Here is a 20,135-nt window from a genome sequence, read left to right as displayed (position 1 = left end):
TAGATTTCAAGTTCGAGATGTTGCTTCCAAATGGGGATGTGGAGTATAGAGAATAAGCAGTTTTGAAATAACATGAAAGTTATCGCAAAAATATTGGTCCCTAATTGAATTTGATATGCTGCTTATATTTCAAAATAATTTTTTTCATTTAGTGAATATTTGTTGAGTACCTCTATTTTTTTTAAAGATTTTTTTTTTAAGATTTTATTTATTTGAGAGAGAGAGAATGAGAGATAGCACAAGAGGGAAGAGGGTCAGAGGGAGAAGCAGACTCCCCGCCGAGCAGGGAGCCTGATGTGGGACTCAATCCTGGAACTCCAGGATCATGACCTGAGCCGAAGGCAGTCGCTTCACCAACTGAGCCACCCAGGCGCCCAAAGATTTTATTTATTGAGAGAGAGAGAGATTGGAGAGAACTAGTGGGGGGAGGGGCAGAGGGAGAAGGAGACTCCTTGCTGAGCAGGGAGCCCGATGTGGGGCTGGATCCCAGAACCTTGGGATCATGACCTGAGCCGAAGGCAGACACTTAGACTGAAACACCCTGGCGCCCCCTTTACACAAACATTTTAAATGACAATTGTAGCAGATGCTGTGAAGGAAGGGCACTTAGGACTATAGGAGTTAATGGGGCCTGATTATTCTGATAGGGAAGGCTTTCTTGAAGAAGTGTCCTTTGAGGTATAATTCACATAAAATAAGATTCACTCATTTTAATTGTATAGACAGATGAATTTTTTAAAAAAGATTTTATTTATTTGACAGCGAGAGCAGGAACACAAGCAGGGGGAGGGGGAGTGGGAGAGGGAGAAGCAGGCTTCCTGCCCAGCAGTGGGCTTGATACAGGGGCTCGATCCCAGGACCCTGATACCATGACCTAAGCTGAAGCCAGTTGCTTAACCACTGAGCCACCCAGACGCCCACCCCACATCTTTATCCATTCATCATTGGACACTTGGGCTGCTTCCCTATCTTGGCTATTGTAAATAATGCTGCTATAAACATCAGGGTGTGTGTTTATAGCAGCATTTGAATTAGTGTTTTTGTATTCTTTGGGTAAATACCCAGTAGTGTGATTGCTGGATTGTAAAGGTAGTTGTATTTTTAACATTCTGAGCAACTTCCATACTGTTTTCCACAATGGCAGCATTAGTTTGCATTCCCACCAATAGTACAAGAGGGTTTCTTTTTCTCCATATCCTTGCCAACACCTATTATTTCTTGTGTTGTTGATTTTAGCCATTCTGACAGGTGTGAGATTATAGTTTTGATTTGCATTTCCCTGATGATGAGTGATGTTGAGCATCTTATCATGTGTCTGTTGGCCATCTGTATATCTCCTTTGGAGAAATGTCTGTTCATGTCTTCTGCCCATTTTGTAATTGGATTATTTGTTTTTGGGTGTTGGGAGTTTTGTAAGTTCTTTATGTATTTTGGACACTAACTCTTTATTGGATATGTCATTTGCAAGTATCTTCTCCCATTCCATAGGGTTGCCTTTTAGTTTTGTTAATTGTTTCTTTCACTGTGCTGTCTTCTCTCATTTTGAAAATTCTGTTTTTATTCTCTTTATGGTATCTTTATATGAACAGTTTCTAATTAAAATGAAATCAGTTTATTGATCTTGTTTTTCTTTCTGTATGTTGTTTGAAAAATCCTTTGTTATATCAGGGTCATGAAAATATGCTTATGTTTTCTTCTAAAAGTTTTTATCCATGATCCATTGCAAATTAAACTCAGAATGATCTGAGTCTAGCAGTCAAGTTTCATTTTTGTTCATAGAATATTCAGTTAATACAGTACCATTTATTGGAAATATCATTTTTACCCACTGAATATAAGTTGTTTTGTTGTAAGGTGACTGTATGTGTGGATCTGTTTCTCACTTCTGTTCTGTTGTCTCTGTATCTGTCTTTGCACCAACCACATATCTCAATTATCGTAGCAGTTAGCGCTATGTTCTTTTTCAAGACTGTCCTGGCTATTCTAATTCCTTTGCATTTCCATATAAATTTTAGAATCACCTTGTGAATTTTCTTCAAAAAGCCTGCTGGGATTTTGACTAAGATTGCATGGAATTTCTAGGTCAGCATTAGGGAAACTGCTATCTTCACTATATTGAGTCTTCTAGTCAATAAAAATGGTATATCCTTCCATTTAGTAAACTCTAATTTCTTTCAGTGGTGTTGCAATGTACAGGTATTGCATGTCTTGTTAGATTCATTTCTAGTTATTCATTTTTTTAATGCTATTATATATGCTATTATTTTTAAAATAGCATTTTTTAGTTATTTTTTGAAATATATACAAATACAGTTGATCTTTATATATTGATCTTCTATCCAGTTACCTTATTCAAATTTTTTTATAGATTCTCTTGGTTTTCTGTGCACTCAATCATGTCATATGTGAATAATGACAATTTTATGTCTTCTTTTCTAATCTTTATTATTTTTTTTTACTTTTTTTGTACTTTATTTCTATTCTTAATACTACTGGTTTGTCTCTGGGTTTAATTTTTATGTTGAATAGATGCAGTGTTAATGGATTTTCTTGTCTTATTCCTGAATTCAAGGAGAAAGTCCAATATTTTATCCGTAAGATGGTATTATCGTAAATTTTTTGTAAATTAGATTTATTAGATTAAGGACTTATCCCTAAATTTTTAGAAGTTTGTATTATGGGTAGGTGTTGAATTTTATCAAATAATTTTCTTTATATATTGAGGTATTATATGAATTTTATTTCGGTAATTTGGTGAATTACATTGATTACTTTCCAAAAGTTAAACCAGCTCGCATTCTTGGAATTAACACCTTTGGTTGTAATAATCATCTTTTTAATACAGTCTGGATTTGTTTGCTAAAATTTGGTTTAGCATTTTTGTGTCTTATGTTCATGAGAAAGTTTGGCTTGTAGATTTCTTTCTAATAATGTCCTTGTTGGGTTTTGGTATCAGAGTTTTGTGACCTCATAATAGAATTGGGAACTGTTGGGGCACCTGGGTGGCTCAGTTGGTTAAGTGTCTGACTTTGGCTTGGGTCGTGATCTCAGGGTCCTGGGATTGAGCCCCGCATTGGGCTTCCTGCTCAGTGGGGGGGTCCCCTTCTCCTGCTCCCTCTGCCCCTCCCCACCCCCATTCTCTTTCTTTCTCTCTCAAATAAATAAAACCTTTAAAAAAAGAGATTGGGAATTGTTCTCCTTTTTTTGTGTTCTCTGGAAGGTTGCCTACAATTTGTTGAGTTTTATATTTATCTATGTTATTTCCTTCATTGTACTACTTTGGGTTTGACTTGCTGTCTTTTCTAGCTGCTTGTAGTGGAAGCTTTTATTATGAATTTTTCCCCTCCCCACTGTGTGGGAGTGTGTGCTCTCTCTCAAATAAATAAACAAATCTTCCCCCCCAAAATCCAACCATTATTATGGATTATTCTGTTTTTCTTTTTTGTTCTGTCAAATTTTTCTTTAATGACTTTGAAGTTGTGTTATGAGATGCCTAAAAATTTGATTGTTACATATTCCTGTTGGACTGATCTTATCATACTAAAGTATTCCTTTAGTGTTTCTTGTAGTGCTTTTTCATTTAAGTCAACTGTCTGATGTAAATATAGTGACATCACCATACTTTTATTAGTGATTAGTGTATATTACCTTTTTCTCTTAACATGTATGTGTCCTTAAAGTGGATTTTTTGTAAACAGAATATAGTTGGGTGTTTTAAAAATCCATTCTAATAATACTTGTTATCTAATTGAAATGTTGGGTCCAGATACATTTAATACAGAACATGATACAGTAGAATTTGAGAATATCAACCTGGTATTACTTTTCTATTTGTCTCTTCACTTTCTTTGAACTAATCAAGCATTATTTTTTCCTCTCCACTTGTTTTTTTAGCTGTACATTTTTATATGTGTATGCATTTTTAAGTAGTTGCCTGTGAGATTACAGTGTACATCCTTGGTTTATTAGGTTTGTGTAAATTTGTAGATTCAGCACTTGATGAAAAATGCAAGAGACTTATAACAGTGTAACTTCATTTATCCTTTTTGTATTTGTCTTTTGTGGTAGTGCTGTCATAAATTTTATACTTTTATGTCTGTTTCAACCATACAAGTCACTGTTACGGTTACTTTAAATATCAATTTATATTTGTCTAAATAATCACCTTTCCATTTCTCTCTATTAAATCCTCTAGTTCTGTGCTTTCATCTGGAGTTGTCCATTAGCTTGATAAATTCCCTTCACTTGTAACAAGATCTCTCAGCTTTTGTTTATCTGAAACTTACTAATTTATCTCCTTGTTGGAAGATATTTTCTCTTATAGAAATGTAGATTGGTTGGTTTATTTTTTTGTTTTGCTTAGGATTTTATTTTTTAAAAGATTTTATTTATTTATTTGACAGAAAGAGACACAGTGAGAGAGGGAACACAAGCAGGGGGAGTGGGAGAGGGAGAAGCAGGCTTCCTGCTTAGCCGGGAGCCTGATGCAGGGCTATATCCCAGAACCTTGGGATCACGACCTGAGCCAAAGGCAGACGCTTAACGACTGACTGAGCCACCCAGGTGCCCCTTTTTTAGCATTTTAAAAATGTCATTTTATTGTCTTCTATTTCTATTGTTTCTGATTAAAAAAAAAAGATTGTTAGTCTTATTGTCCTTCCCTCAATGTCTTATTTTTTCTGGCTACATTTTTTTTATGATTTTTTAAAAAAGATTTTATTTGTTTATTTATTGAGAGAGCGAGAGAGTGAGTGAGCACTAGTAGGGTGAAGGGTAGAGGATTCTTCCTCTGCTGAGCAGGGAGCTCAGTGTGGGGCTCAATCCAGGGACTCTGGGATCATGACCGTGAGCTGAGGGCAGATGCTTAACCATCTGAGCCACCCAGGCGCCCCTTTCTGACTACTTTTAAGATTTTCTCTGACTTTGGTTTTTAAGACTTTGACTCAGGTATGGTTTTCTTCATATTCTGCTGAGGTTTATAGAACTTTATATGTTTGCTTAGAGACTCATATCTTTTGTTAGCGTTGGAAAATTTTTGACTAGTATTTTTGAAACACTGCCTGTTTCATTTTCTTTACTTTTTAAAATCTAGTTAGTTGTGTGTTAGATCTTTGTAGCATGTCGTATATGTCTTTTTGCTTTTTTGGGGGTATAGTCTCTCCTTTATATCTCTTGGTGTGTCATATTTTGTGTACATTTCTTCCAGTTTACCAAGTCATCTGTTTTACTGTTTCTAAATTAGTGAGTTCTTAATTTCATTGACTAGACATTCCAGTTCTGGAATTTCCATTTGACTCTTTTAAGAATTCTAGGACTTTGCTGAAATTCTCCATTGATCATATTTTCTTTTTTTTTTTTGGCCCTGAACGTATCAGTTATTTTAAGTTCTCTTAGATAGCTCCAAACTGAGTGACCTGTGTGTCTTTTTCTGTGTTCTGTTTCTGTTATTTCTCTTAGTTGTTCATCTTTTTTTTTTAATTTAGATAAAATTCACTAAAGTCACCATTTTAACCTTTTAAAGTATATAATTTAGTGGTTTTTAGTGTATTCACAGTGCTATGCAACCATTACCAGTATCTACTTCCAAAACATTTCCATCAGCTCAAAAAGAGACCTCATAATTGTTGACATTCAATCCCAGTTCTTCCTCTGCCTACCCCTTGGCAACATCTAATTAATCTATGTTCTTTCTCTCTGGATTTACCTCTTCTGGCTGTTTCATGTAAATGGAATTATATGATGTGTGGCCTTTTGAGTTTGACTTCTTTCATTTAGCATAGTGTTTTCAAGATGCATCTGTGTTGGGGTGCCTGGGTGGCTCAGTCGGTTAAGCGTCTGCCTTCAGCTCAGGTCATGATCCCAGGGTCCTGGGATTGAGTCCTCCATTGGGCTCTCTGCTCAGCGGGGAGTCCGCTTCTCCCTCTCCCTCTGCCCCATCTCCCTGCTTCACTCTCTCTCTCTCTCTCACAAATAAATAAAATCTTAAAAAAAAACTCATCTGTGTTGTAGTATGTATCAGTACTTCATTTTATGACTGAAGAATATTCTGTTGTATGGATATTTTTGTTTATTCAGTTGATGGACATTTGAATTTTTTCTATTTTTTGGCTATGATGGATAATGCTACTGTGAACATTTGTGTGCAAGTTTTGTGTGAATGCATGTCTTCAGTTCTCTTGGGTCTATACCAGAAGTGGAATTGCTCTGTCATATGGTAATTCTATGTTTAACTTTTTGAGGAACTGCCAAATTGTTTTCCACAGTGGCTACACCCCTTACAATCCTGCCAGTATGTATGAGAGTTCCATTTTCTCCACATTCTTGACAACCCTTGTTACTTTCTGTAGTTTTTTTCTTTCTTAAATTATTATATAGCCATCCTAATGAGTGGTGGCTCTTCATTCTTATTTTTTAGAATGCTTTGTAATTTTTCACTGAATGCCAGGCTTATGAATGAACAGTTGTGGAGGCTCTACTTGATGTTATGTTTCCCTTTGGAAGGTGAAGTACTAGATTACCTTGAGCACTGAACGTTGACTATAAGATTTGTTAGGGCTGATATATTTCCATCTTGACCTTAATCTAAGGAGAGCCTTTTTGAAGTCTCAACCGAGAGCTTGAGTTGTCTTGAAGGCCTTTCTAACTTGGTAGAGACTACACTTGAGTCTTTGGTTCCCTAGCATTGGGCAGAAGCTGAAATATTCCACTCAGCTCTTCAGCTTCTTGACTGCTGTGTTATGCTAGTTTTCTTGACTTTTTGTCCTTTTTGTGGTTCTTCCACTCTGGGACTTTGTTCTTTGGTTTCTAGCTTTTTGATAGCCCAAAACTCTATCTTCTTCTCAGTCCAGTAGGTCTGCCACTTCTGCTTGGGCTCTATTTTCTGTTACATAGCAAAGTCAAGGACAAAGCAAAGGTGCTTGTGGAGCTGATCTCTGGTGCTTCCCTTCTCTTAAAGAGTTGTAGCCCCTCCTGCTTCTCTCTGCGTATATTGCTCTTCAGTGTCTTCAAACAGTTTTTGTATTTGTCCAGATTTTATAACTTCTTTTAAAATGTTTTATTTATTTATTCATGAGAGTCAGAGAGAGAGAGAGAGAGAGGCAGAGGCAGAGGGAGAGGGAGAAGCAGGCTCCCTGCAGAGAAGGGAGCCTGATGTGGGACTCGATCCCAGGACCCTGGGATCATGACCCGAGCCGAAGGCAGATGCTTAACCATCTGAGCCACCCAGGCGCCCCAGATTTTATAACTTTTATTAGCAGGAGGGTTAGTTTGATATAAGCTACTCTATTATGATGGGTATCGTGAATACTGGTGTTTCATTAAGTGCATCACAAGAAAATGAAAAAACTGGCATCTTTTGAGAGTGAGAACGTACGTTTTCAGCAGAAAATTTGGACAAGAATATAGAAGGAAGGATTTTTATTTTTGAACGAGAGGGTCACGGTCAGCCGTGTTTGAAGAATAGTTAAGTATCATTGCAAATTGCAGTAAGATATGTGACACTGAGTTGATGTTTGGTAATTTTTAAAAAAAACTGAACAGAGTCATTAAGTGTTTAAAGAATCCAAAGTGGATAAAAAATTTAAAATGAGAATTGAAGAGGAACTATTTAATAAAGAGCAATTATTTTCTGGATATAGTAGTGAAGATACCAAGACTGAATTTTATTTATTTATTTATTTTTAAGATTTTATTTATTTATTAGAAAGAGAGAGCATGAGTGGTGGGGAGAGGGAGAAGCAGACTCACCACTGAGCAGGGAACCTGACTCGGGGCTCAATCCCAGGACCCTGGGTTCATGACCTGAGCTGAAGGGCAGACACTTAACCAACTGAGCCACTCAGGCATGCTAAGACTATGAATTTTAAGTGGTTGCTATTAGACTAGTACTTGGTTATTTGTGTAAATGTTAGTGATTATTAAATGGTTGGCGATTTGAGTATTTACATGTGATAGCTAAAAGACAGTGTTTATCTGTTAAGGGTACCGGAGAGGATTGTGTTCACAAAATCTGGATGGTACAGAAATGCTAACTAACTAGCCATGTAAAAATGTGGGAGGAAGAGAATGACTAAAGTTATAGGAGTAGACGTTATGTTTTTAGAACATGGAGAAATAGAGAAGGCAGAAATAGATGTGTAAAAGAATATAGCTCCTTCTGTAGGCTTAAAAATGGGGGTTTGGAAAGCAACTAACCATTTGCTTTCTTCACCAAGATAGCCCTAAAAAGGGAGCCAGGTGTTGCAGACCGCCTTGTATCTGTGTTTTTCCTTTCGCCCTTTTGTGAACTCTCAAGGTTAGTCAGTGATTTTCTTCACACTTTCATTAGGAAATTTGCCAAAGGCATCCTTTTGAGGCAGCTGTCTCTGTACCCTTGGAGGCCATCAGTAATGTTTCCAATCTATAGGAGTCATCGGCACAGAAATGTTGGACTGAACTGAGTCTTCGTGGTTTAAAACATTCCCTTGCCAAAATTACTTTATTTCCCCCTCGAATCGTAATACAAAGTATATCACATTTTGGGGCTTCTGGTCCTTTTATAGTTTTTTGTTATTGTATCTTTTCAGGTAAAATCCATCATTAATAGTAAATACATCTAAATATATTAATAATGAAAGGAGACTTAGGTTTTAAAACATAATTTAACAATAGTGGACACATTAAAAATCCTTATATATAAATAAATGTGAATTTTTGTATAGAATGTTAAAAATTTTATTTTCACTAGACTTTGTAAAGTAAATTGGTGGTGTTCTTTTGGTCTGAGGTGGTCGGTGATAATCTTCATACTAAGATAAGTTTTTGGGGCATATTAAATTTGATGTAAATAATTAGTCTATGATTAAAATGCATTAGAATGAAATGCATTTGTATTTTTGTTTCTATTCAGTTTAATAATATAGGCAACTGTTATATGCATCTTTTAATATATTAGTCTAACTGTTTCTCTTGTTTTACTAAACTGTCTTCTTTCAGCCACCCACACAGAATATGCCTATGGGTCCTGGAGGGATGAATCAGAGCGGCCCTCCCCCACCTCCACGCTCTCACAACATGCCTTCAGATGGAATGGTAGGTGGGGGTCCTCCTGCACCACACATGCAGAACCAGATGAACGGCCAGATGCCTGGTAAGTTTTTCTCCTCTAAGACATTAACACCAGAGTTGCTTAGCAACTGAAACGACATGGGGGCTCAAGGGATACTAGATTGTTGATGACAAAACTGCTTTGAATGCCCCCGAGTACAAGCTCTCTTAGAGTTTGTTAGCTACAGAGCTACGTGACCTGTATTCAGTGTTTATCAGGCTGCCCTTGGGCTTTGATGTAGCTGACACACAGCATTCCTCTGATGAACAGAACTGGCTAAATTTAGTCTGTCTGAAACTATGCAATACAGCTGGCTTTAGAAGCTTTTTGGAAAAAAAGGCATTGTGCCATGACTTAAGAATTAAAATCTCTTCATAGATTATAAAGGTACGATAACATTTCCTTGGGTTTTGTATTTACTTAAAAATTTACTGCTCCCAGAAACAGTATTGCTGGAAAAAACACATGGGGAAAAGAAAGAAAATCTGTAAAGTGCTAATATATTTAGTATTTATTCATTGATAATATTGAAGCTGAGTATAGATTTTTATGAATACATATGTTTATAGCATAATATAAATATGGAAATTGATATTAAAGCAGATTTAAAAGAAAAAAAAGATGTTTTATATAATGAGATAATTCCCTTTACTACTTACCCATTTTAAGTTTAGAGCCACTTAGAATATCTTCTATGTCATTGGATGCTTAATTAGTTACCTTTTCCTTGTTTGAACTTTTAATCTGAAAAGTATCTTTAAACTATCTTGTTTTTGTAACAATAGCTACAACCCATACTCATAATTTTTGGTGGGTTGTTTTCTGCATTTAGTTTGAAAATATTTTTACTTTCTAAAGACAATGGCTATTTTCATTAACTAAAAGGAAGTATTATACAAATAGGAATAATGAAGGTAAATTAAAATAACAAAACAGTTCATTTTTAAAATTAATAATTAGCATTCTTAGGATAGTGTTGTCTTACCTGATTGTGTTGGCTGGTAACATTGGTGTCCAGAAACAATGGGTGTAGGAAATGAGGTGAAGGAGAGCACAGAGCAAAAGAAGCCAGGTAGCCTGGTTTATAGAAGGTTGATGTGTGATTGATTGATCCTGTAGGAGGTTGGTGCTGTTTTGGTGGCCATCTTGTTTCTTGCTGAGACTTGCCACAATCCATGGCCCGCACAACCCACACCCTGTGGGGGGGTGGGAATAAAGATGTAACTACTTGTTAGGTTGTAGTCAGGAGGATGTTTCTTGCTGAATTCACATTAACTCATCAGGACCTGTTGTTACTGAACTGGAAGGGTAGTGCTAATGCATGTTAGCAAGTTAGGACTTTTGTGACTTTTTATGGTGGTATGTTAATGTTAATTAGAATTTTGACTTCTCCATGTAACACTTGAGCCTAAGGCCAAACAAGCACTTGAGCTGCAATGTAATTACTGTTAACTTGACATTTGGGTTTTTGTATATGGCCATTTGGAGTAGTTATATTTTTTATAAACCAGAGATTTTTAACTAGTTATGACCTACGCTGTCCAGAACACTGTAGAGCTTCCAAAACAACTCTCTTAGAAAGAGTTCTAGTTAGGTGTAGGAGAAATTGAAGTCCAGGTACTTTGTTTCCTTTATTTAATAAGCTCCTTAATAGAGCTTAGCCAGCTTTTTTATGCACACGAATTTGTATCTAGGCTTTTAATTTCCTATTTTAGTTTTGTTTTTTAATATATATTTTTTAAAGATTTTATTTATTTATTTGACAGAGAGAAAGACAGCGAGAGAGGGAACACAAGCAGCGGGAGTGTGAGAGAGAGAAGCAGGCTTCCCGCTGAGCAGGGAGCCCAGTGCTGGGCTCGATCCCAGGATCCTGGGATCATGACCTGAGCCGAAGGCAGATGCTTAATGACTGAGCCACCCAGGCGCCCCGTTTTTTAATATTTTCTAATCTGAGTTGTAGAGCTACTTACATGCTCCTTGATCTTGGTCAAATAACCAGTTTCACGTTCCTTTTTAAAAACATTTAACTGATTTAAAAAAAAATTCGATAATAATAAATCTGTGGTACCGAAGTCAAAAGGTACCAAAGTGTATACGGCTCCTGCCTCCAGACTTTGTTCCAGAGAGTCATTGGTTCTAGTTATCCTTCAAGAGATATTCTCTGTATCCAGAACATATGCATAACACTCTTTTTTCTTTTGTCTTATTCTTTAAAAAAAAAACACAAGTTGTAGTATACATTATGTAGTATTATATATAATATTTTTTCTCTCTTAAAGATAGATCTTAGAGACCATGAGTATATATATTTTGGAGACCACTCAGTACATGAAGAGCTGCCTCATGCTTTGGTGACTGTATTTCATTCTTTTTCATGGGTGCCCCTGATTTATTTGAACAGTTCGTTATGATGGAAATATAGGTTATTTCTAGTCTTCTGGTATTAAAAGTTATGCTTCTGTGAATATACCTGTAAGATAAAAGTAAATTAGTAAATTAATAAACACACATATACAGTTTTGCATTCATGCACTTGTACACACAAAGACCTGTATATTTATAGACCTGCAGTTGTTGGGTTAAAGGTATATGCATTTTAAAATATGGTAGTTATTGCAAAATTGCTCTACATAAAAATAGTACTTACTTATATATTTATATACCTCAACAATGTGTGAAATTACTTCATAGATCAAAACTTCGGGTCTTTGGAATCTGAAAGATGAAAAAAGGGTCTCATAGTTTTAGTTGGCCTTTTCATTGTAAGCGAAGCAAGCAGTTGTCTCATGTTTATGTCCCTTTGGTAGTTTTTGTGTGAACTGATTATTCATGTCCCTTGCCATTTCTTTTATTGCTGGTGGTCTTTTACTTATTTTATATGTTAAGTAATTCATTCTGTGATAGGTCTTGTTAATAATTTTTTCCCAGTTTTTCTTTTTTTTATTTTGTTTAGTTTGGTCTGGTTTGGTAATATTTAAATTTTTTATTTTCATGTAGTCTAGTTTATCAGTCTTTTATGGCTCTAGGTTTTCTGGCATATAAGAAGGCCTTTCCGCTTCCAGATTATTTTAAAAGTTCTCCTTTTTGAAATTCTCCTTTAAGATTTTTTTCCTTTTTCTTTTGTAATGTTTAATTTTTTTATTTCTCTGGAACTATTTTTGGTAGAAGGAATGTGGTAGGCTGTTTTCCAGATGGCTACTCAGTGGTCACACTATTTATTGAATTGTCTTTCTTTTGCCTACTGATATTTAATTTCGCCACTATTACAAAATTAGAAATTTGAGTGTGTTTTTAGACTCAACTCTGGGCCCCTTGATCTGTTAATTCATTTGTGTGCTAATACTACACACTTTTAATTACTCCAGCTTTATATGTTTTGCTCTCTTATAAAGCTAGTTCTTTTTTTTTTTTTTTTAAAGATTTTATTTATTTGAGAGAGAGAATGAGATAGAGCATGAGAGGGGGGAGGGTCAGGGAGAAGCAGACTCCCCGCTGAGTGGGGAGCCCGATGCGGGACTCGATCCCGGGACTCCAGGATCATGACCTGAGCCAAAGGCAGTCGCTTAACCAACTGAGCCACCCAGGTGACCCATTATAAAGCTAGTTCTTCATCATTGCTTTTCTTTTTCAGAATGTTGCTGGCTTTTAAAAGCAGCAGTTCCTTAATCTATAAAATGGAAATAGCATCTGCCTCACAGTATTTGCTGTCATTCATGTAACGCATTTACTTTGTTTGCTAGTGATTAAATACTCAAGTTATTGTTTGGTATTATTATGGTATGCAGAAAAAATAAAAATCTTAAGTACTTTTTAATAGATCATCTGTTTAACTTTCATATTTGGTTCTGACCACTTTTCTTCAAAGGGCCTAACCATATGCCTATTCAGGGACCTGGACCCAATCAACTCAATATGACAAACAGTTCCATGAACATGCCTTCAAGTAGCCATGGAGCCATGGGAGGTTACAACCATTCGGCACCATCATCACAGAGCATGCCCGTACAGAGCCAGATGACGATGAGTCAAGGGCAACCAATAGGAAGCTATGGCCCCAGACCAAATATGAACATGCAACCAAACCAAGGTAAATAAGCTTGATGTCATTCTTTTTTTTTAAAGTTTTTTTTTTTTAAATGATTTTGAGAGAGAAAAAGCATGAGCAGGGGGAGGGGCAGAGGGACAAGCCGACTCCCTGCTGGGCAGAGAGCCCCACACATGGGGCTCCAGGTGGGGCTCCAGGCAGGGCTTGATCCCAGGACCTCAGGTCCTGACCGCAGCTGAAGTCAAATGCTTAACTGACTGAGCCACCCAGGTGCCCCAGATGTCATTCATTTTTTTTTTAAATATTTTATTTATTTATTTGAGAGAGAGCACGGTGAAGCGGGGAGCAAGCCGACTTCCACCTCAACAGGGAGCCGGACTCTGGCTGATCCCAGGGCTCTGGGATCCTGACCTGAGCCAAAGGCAGATGTTTGACCAACTGAGCCACCCAGGCACTATAGCCCCTGATGTCATTCTTGACTAGTAAATAAAACTTTTTTTTCAAGTTGGTAGCTGATTCATGAAAATAAAAGTTTGAAGTGAGTCATAATCATAGCCATAGAAAAGGAACATTGAGTTTGAAACTAGCTTAAAGTAATTTATTTTTTACATTTAGAAGTTTGCTTAATTAAGCTTTTTTTTTTTAAAGATTTTATTTATTTATTTGAGAGAGAGAGAATGAGAGACAGCACGAGAGGGAAGAGGGTCAGAGAGAGAGGCAGACTCCCTGCTGAGCAGGGAGCCCGATGTGGGACTCAATCCCGGGACTCCAGGATCATGACCTGAGCCGAAGGCAGTTGCTTAACCAACTGAGCCACCCAGGTGTCCCTTAATTAAGCTTTTAAAGCTTATTTATCTTTATGTCTTTTGGATAGTTTATTTGAGATTCTTGGGTTTTTATCTAAGAAAAAAATTTTTTCAAGCTAATAAATGAATAACCAGACATTTGATTTAGAGCTAGAAAGTTGAGAAAATAATTTTATCTTTGCAAGTACAACCCCTTAAAAACCTTTACTCTGTGGTTTATTTTACTTATTAAGGATATATTAATTTATATGAATTTCCCTTGATTTTTCTGAATGTTTTCTGATGTTGTATTTCAGCATTAAGAGGTAATTTAAACATAATTTGTTTATTAGAGTGTTTGGTGGAGATGCTGCTATATTCTTCTATTCTTAGAATGGGGTGAAGTCTATTAAAGTTTATTACCAATCTCAGAGAATGAAATTATCATCATGTTTCTTTTTTAAGTATGCTTGTGAATAATAACTAAAAACCAGTAAGTGGCGCTCTGTTCTGCTAATTGCCTTTAAAACAGTTGGCATATTGCCAGCCTAAAGCTATTTCAATTACAAAATGTGAGGTTAATGCAATAAAATTTTCTAGATTGTGATTTTGAAAAACAAATCACTAAAGTGCACCCAGGTAAAAGAAGTTAAGGTTAATTTGTTGATAATTATTTATGATGAAATAATACATTCTAATACTTAAAGAATAATACAGAATTTTTTTATAATTTTGATGAGATACACTGAAAACAAAGAGACAGTAGAATAATTGTCAATGTAGATTCACAAAACTGGTGCTTGCTCCATTTTATTCCTCAAAGTTGTTTAGTGCCCATGATGGATTTTTTTTTTTTAATTAGGGCAATTAAAGGTTCAAAATAACAGCAAGGTCCAGTCAGTGCCAGGTCAGAAGGGAGTCCAGATGTTTCTCTATACAGTTTGGTTAAAAGGAGAGAGAGCAAGAAAATTGGTAATAATTCTCAAAGCAACTACAGTAATGAGGACACACTACTTAGAAACTGTCATGAAGAAAAGAGTAGGGTGTGCGCAAGAATGGATGTTGCTGTAGAATGGGTTGATATGACATCATAAGATTTGAAGAACCAAAAAATAATGCATGCAGCAATGTATATGTAGAAAACAGTAACTTTTTGGAGAAAGTAACTGAGGTGTTTATAGGACTTTTTTGTTCTAAACTTAGGCACCATCTACTTTAAAAATGTCACATTTTGTATTACTAATGTACAGTTTTTACTATAGTAGTTATAGTGCTTTTTGCTTTGTGTAATCTGTGAATTTCTTAATAGTCATTTTCTATATAATCTCTTTTCTATGTAGGGATCTGATTTAAAGAAATAAAAATTATTTTTCAAAGAAGAATAGGATGGAAATCAGTGAGGAACTTTTCAATATTTAAAAAATCTCTTCAGGGGCGCCTGGGTGGCTCAGTCATTGAGCATCTGCCTTCTGCTCAGGTCATGATCCCAGAGTCCTGGGATCGAGCCCTGCATCAGGCTCCCTGCTCCGCGGGAAGCCTGCTTCTCCCTCTCCCACTCCCCCTGCTTGTGCTCCTGCTCTCGCTGTCTCTCTCTCTGTCAAATAAATAAATTAAGAAATCTTAAAAATAAAAAATAAAATAAAAAATAAAAAATCTCTTCAGGACAAATAAACTTTGCAGTTAAATTTTGATATTTCAGCTAGAGAGAACACCAAAGAAAATTAGTTGCCAAAAAAGAGAGAAAGTTATATGAGGTTGTAGCAATATTTACTGTTTTAATCCTATGAGTTTTTTTGTAAAGTTATTTTAATTATATGGTATCTATTGGATGAAAAGTTTTAATATTCATTTCATATAAAACATTCTCTTAGGGGCACCTGGGTCGCCCAGTCGGTTGAACTTTTTAGCCTCTGACTCTTGGTTTTAGCTCAGGTCTGATCTCAGCGTTGTGATATCAAGGCATTTCCCCTCCGCCCCCCACCATTGGGCTCTGCACACAGCACAGAGTCTGCTCGTGTTTCTCTCTGCCTCTTCCCTCTATGTGTGCTTTCTCTCGCTCAAATAAATCTTTAAAAAAATATTTTCTTAGATAGCTTTAAAAATAAGCTACATGTTTTACATCAAAAGTTTTCTGTTCTTGGGCTCTATGCTCAGTGGGGAGTCTGCTTGAGATCCTCTCTCTCTCTGTCCCTCCCCCCCAAAATGAAATAAAATCAATAAAATCTTCTGTTTTGATAAATAAGTGGAAGTAAATCAGAGGAGACCACGTTTTAAATAGCCCTTTTTTGGGAAACACTTAGGAAACACTCATTCTATGAAAAACATTTTTGACTTTCAAAAAGTTTTCTTAATGTTTGTTGAGATATTATTAGCTGTTCTTTGAGTTAAAATCAAAATATTGAAATCTTTTGGCTATCCCTATATTTCTACATACATATCTCTGTATCAAGAGACACTAGAAAAACTGTTAAAGCTACTTACGATTTTTTAATAATGGGGTAAAAAAACATTTGTGGGATTTCTTACACTAAACTTCTGTCAAGTGACAGGAAAAATAGAAAAAGAGTAATCCAGAGAATTCAAATTTTGTTTTAAAAAGGAACAATTAAAAGGCAATTATTATATTAATAGTTATTAACTATTTAAGTGACATATTTGGGAGCTTTAACTGATGATGTTGTAGTAGTTTTTTAAACAAAATATTGTATTCTGGTAGCTTTGAAGTGGCTTTCTTTTTACCCTTTCTCTGTTCCCTTTTTTTCTCTCTCAGCTTTGAAGATGAAATTAAGGGGGAAAAAAGTAACTTGTCTAAAAACCTTGTCATTGTAATTTAGGAATCTGATTGAAATTAATCCAAGGATAGATATACATTTACAATTTTGATTGTTTCAGAAAGCAAAGAGAAGTAGTCTGTTAATTTATACTGTTAGCTCCAGCATAATAAGGCAGATTGTATACTAGTATTACAATAAAAGTATTATTTATAGGAATGAAATTGTAGAATCTTTTCAGCTTCATTAGTTCTTTAAAAGTTGGTTTTTAGCTTTTGAATTTTACTGAAAAATTAAACCAAATCAGTGGAAGACTATTATAACAAAAACTTGCAGACCTACCACACAAAATACATCTTTTTAAAAAGCACAAAAAGTTAACCCCATTAAATTTGTTAATTACATATTACTGTGTTCATGGTTATTTTAAAAAAAATTTCATTAGTTACTTTTTTTTGAACTTAAAAAAATGCATATCTGACAGTGGCATTGTAATTGGTGCCCACTTCTAGTTGATTTATAGTTTTATATGTATCTATGACTTGAGAAGACTGAAATATTTTTTAATTTAGCAACCAGATTTATTATTATAGTACAGTATTTTTCTCTGTGTTCTTTTTAGAGAGTCTACTCTTCCAGATAAAATGAAAGGTTTAGGAAGTTTTTGTTTTGTTTCTTACACTGTTGGCCAACGGTTGTAAATGGTCAATCCAACATAAACTTTCCTGTGTTATTTTCATTATTATTCAGATAAAAGTTTAGGGATTATTACTTTGAACTTTAAGACCTATTAAAAATGAATCACCATTTTCTTACATAATTGGATTTGCTTACTCCTATATACAGCATAAACTTCACTAGAATTCAAATACTTGAATTCATTTGAATTACAGAAAAAAGGAGGAAGTTTATCTTTATTGTTCACACTGTTTTGTTTTAGTGCCTGGAACAATGATTGGGAGGCATACAAAATCTGTATCTTCAGTGAATAGAAATTAAACCCAAATGTCATATAATAACCTGGAAAGACAGTACCTTAAATATATTTCTTTAATAAAGCAACAGGTATATTCATTAGAGTATTAAAAGTCAAATTAGAATAGCAAGGCTTTCTGAAAATGACCAACAGTCACATTTGATAGAATCAGTGTATTTTTTATTCCTAGGCATTAATGATAATAGCTTTTCTCATTTAATATCATTTTACTAATTACATATTCAAATATAAGGAGTTTTCACAAATTACTATATTTGTGTTAAAACATGTATTTCACAAGTTCCATGTGTATAATTCTTGGATCCAGATCTTGGCTCTGTAGATATAGATATAGATATGTATATATGTGTATATATATATGAGACCTTTGACTAAATTCCTTAATAAGTAAGGTTAAGTGAAATGCATATTAAAATTTTGACTCAGTAATTGTTTGTATAGTTTATATGAAATTAGTTGGTCAGAATAAAAAACTTTTTTAAAATAAAAAGTTTGAGATAAGTTTATCAGTTGTTGCCTCTTTTAAGCACATCAACTTTATTTTTGGTTTTAGTTTTGTTTGAATAGTATTAAGAAAGTCCTGATTCATTTAGGTAGTAAGTTCCAAATGATAATGGTCTGATCTGGAGGCTTGATGTTAGAATAATGGAAAATTTTTCTTTCAGTACCTTTATTATGTAAATATGGAGGGCAAAGAAATATGAAGGGCGAAGAGTATATATTATCATAGCCAGGAGTGTTGTATTTATCATCTTATTATACAGTGGATTATTTTCTGGTAAGAGCTGTACCAAGCATATGTGCTTGAGAAAAGCCTAGGACTTACTTGTGCATGTATATTGTAGTAGTATATTTCCTTGTGACTCTTTATTTTCAGTATTTACAGATCTACCTCATGTTAAAAATAGCATTCATTATATAGGTCTAGCATAATTTATTTAACAAAACCATATCCCCTTTTGATAATGCTTCTAGTCTTTTATTATAACTCCTTCTGGGACATACATTTTTGTATATATATTGGAGTACTTACACAAGAATCTTGTAGAATAAATTTTAGAAATGAAATTGCTAGCTAAAATATATAAATACTTAAAATGTCTGAGAGACACAGATATTCAGACCGTAGCATTTGCCATTTGCATTTTTTTCTGTGAATTGCCTGTTTGTGTTCTATTTTCTGTGGTTTGTCTGTTTATTATTAATTTGAAGGAGTTCTTTTTGGATTAAGGCTGTTTGTCCTTTATTTAGTGTATGTGAAAGCATTTTGTGAGTTTTAGGAGAACAGGAATTTAACTTTCTAAATGGCTTATTCTTGTAGTAGGATTCTGAAATGGTATTGTTACTTTTGTGGAGAAGTGTAGTTATTTATTAATTATGTCAGGCCTTTAATTCAACATTTGTTAAATTATGGTCCAGAAAGACTTCTGTAACAATTATTGATAAAATACTTTGGAGGACTCAGCATGCTTACTAGTATATTAAAACATCTGAAAAGTCTTACAGTAAAGGAACTGATTTGATTTTGGTTAACACAAGCATATTACAAGTATAACATAAGTGGTAATACAAGTATTTTGGGGAGGGAGGGTTCATATAAAAAATATGAACTAATATTCAGTGAGTGCCACGTACTGTGATAAAGTACTTGTATTCTTTAGTTTAATCCTCACAACATCTTTCAGGTAGTAGTACTATTATTATCTTCATCCCAAGGGTGAGAAAACACATCCCTAAGAAATATAGGCAGGCCTTGTTTGTATAGTTTTGGTATGCATTAATTTCAGTTACCACAGTTCAGTTAAATGACACCTTTTCCCCAATGACATGGTTCACATTTTAGTTATGGTATCTGAACTGTGAGTCCTTACATGAAGTACAAACTTAGCTTCTATATCTTCAGTTTATGAGTGACTGCATAAATAAGAGACGACTATCGTGATCAGTGACTATTCATGTCACTTTTAGATGCTGTCAGTGATTGGTCACTGTGTAGCTATCATTTTATGCACACACAGCAGAATATGTAATTGTGTTGCTTCCTGGGCTCCCAGTTATAAACCTTTGTGATATTTTACAAAAGATAAAAGTGTAGCAGGAAATGGGAAGTAATACTGCTGGAAATGAAATCCAAATCCCTTGTAAATAGAGTTAGAGAAGAAATTGCTGACTGGGGGAATGTTGACACTGCTGCCATTTGAGAGACTAGATGTGCACTGCAGGTACTTAGTGAAGGTGAACTCACTGACATAACATAGGAAAACTGGTCGTAATGAAAAGAACGAAGATGTCCCAGAGAAAGTAAGACCGGCAAAATACTTCATATTGAAATTCTTGGAGATGTTTCATAACATTGAAAGTACAAAGGATAAAATCTTGGAAGCTGATCCATACTTAGAAAGGAAGATGACAAGTGGCCAAGCTATAGAAAAAAATGCTAGCTCCGAGAATT

General features: G+C 35.0%; 1 protein-coding gene across 6 annotated transcripts in view; it reads left to right on the top strand.

Annotated features, from left to right (window-relative positions):
• Positions 1 to 20,135, top strand: part of SS18 (SS18 subunit of BAF chromatin remodeling complex) — an 85,449-nt gene that overhangs the window by 29,392 nt on the left and 35,922 nt on the right. For all 6 annotated transcript variants that reach the window (XM_027576149.2, XM_027576147.2, XM_027576152.2 and 3 more), the window contains exons 4-5: positions 8,974 to 9,127; positions 12,951 to 13,172. In XM_027576149.2, the coding sequence (XP_027431950.1) occupies positions 8,974 to 9,127; positions 12,951 to 13,172 (376 nt within the window). The remainder of the gene's footprint in view (positions 1 to 8,973; positions 9,128 to 12,950; positions 13,173 to 20,135) is intronic.

This window comes from Zalophus californianus, chromosome 14, assembly GCF_009762305.2.
Source record: "Zalophus californianus isolate mZalCal1 chromosome 14, mZalCal1.pri.v2, whole genome shotgun sequence".
In the NCBI taxonomy this organism is placed as follows: domain Eukaryota; kingdom Metazoa; phylum Chordata; class Mammalia; order Carnivora; family Otariidae; genus Zalophus; species Zalophus californianus.
This window is presented reverse-complemented; position numbering and strand designations above follow the sequence as displayed.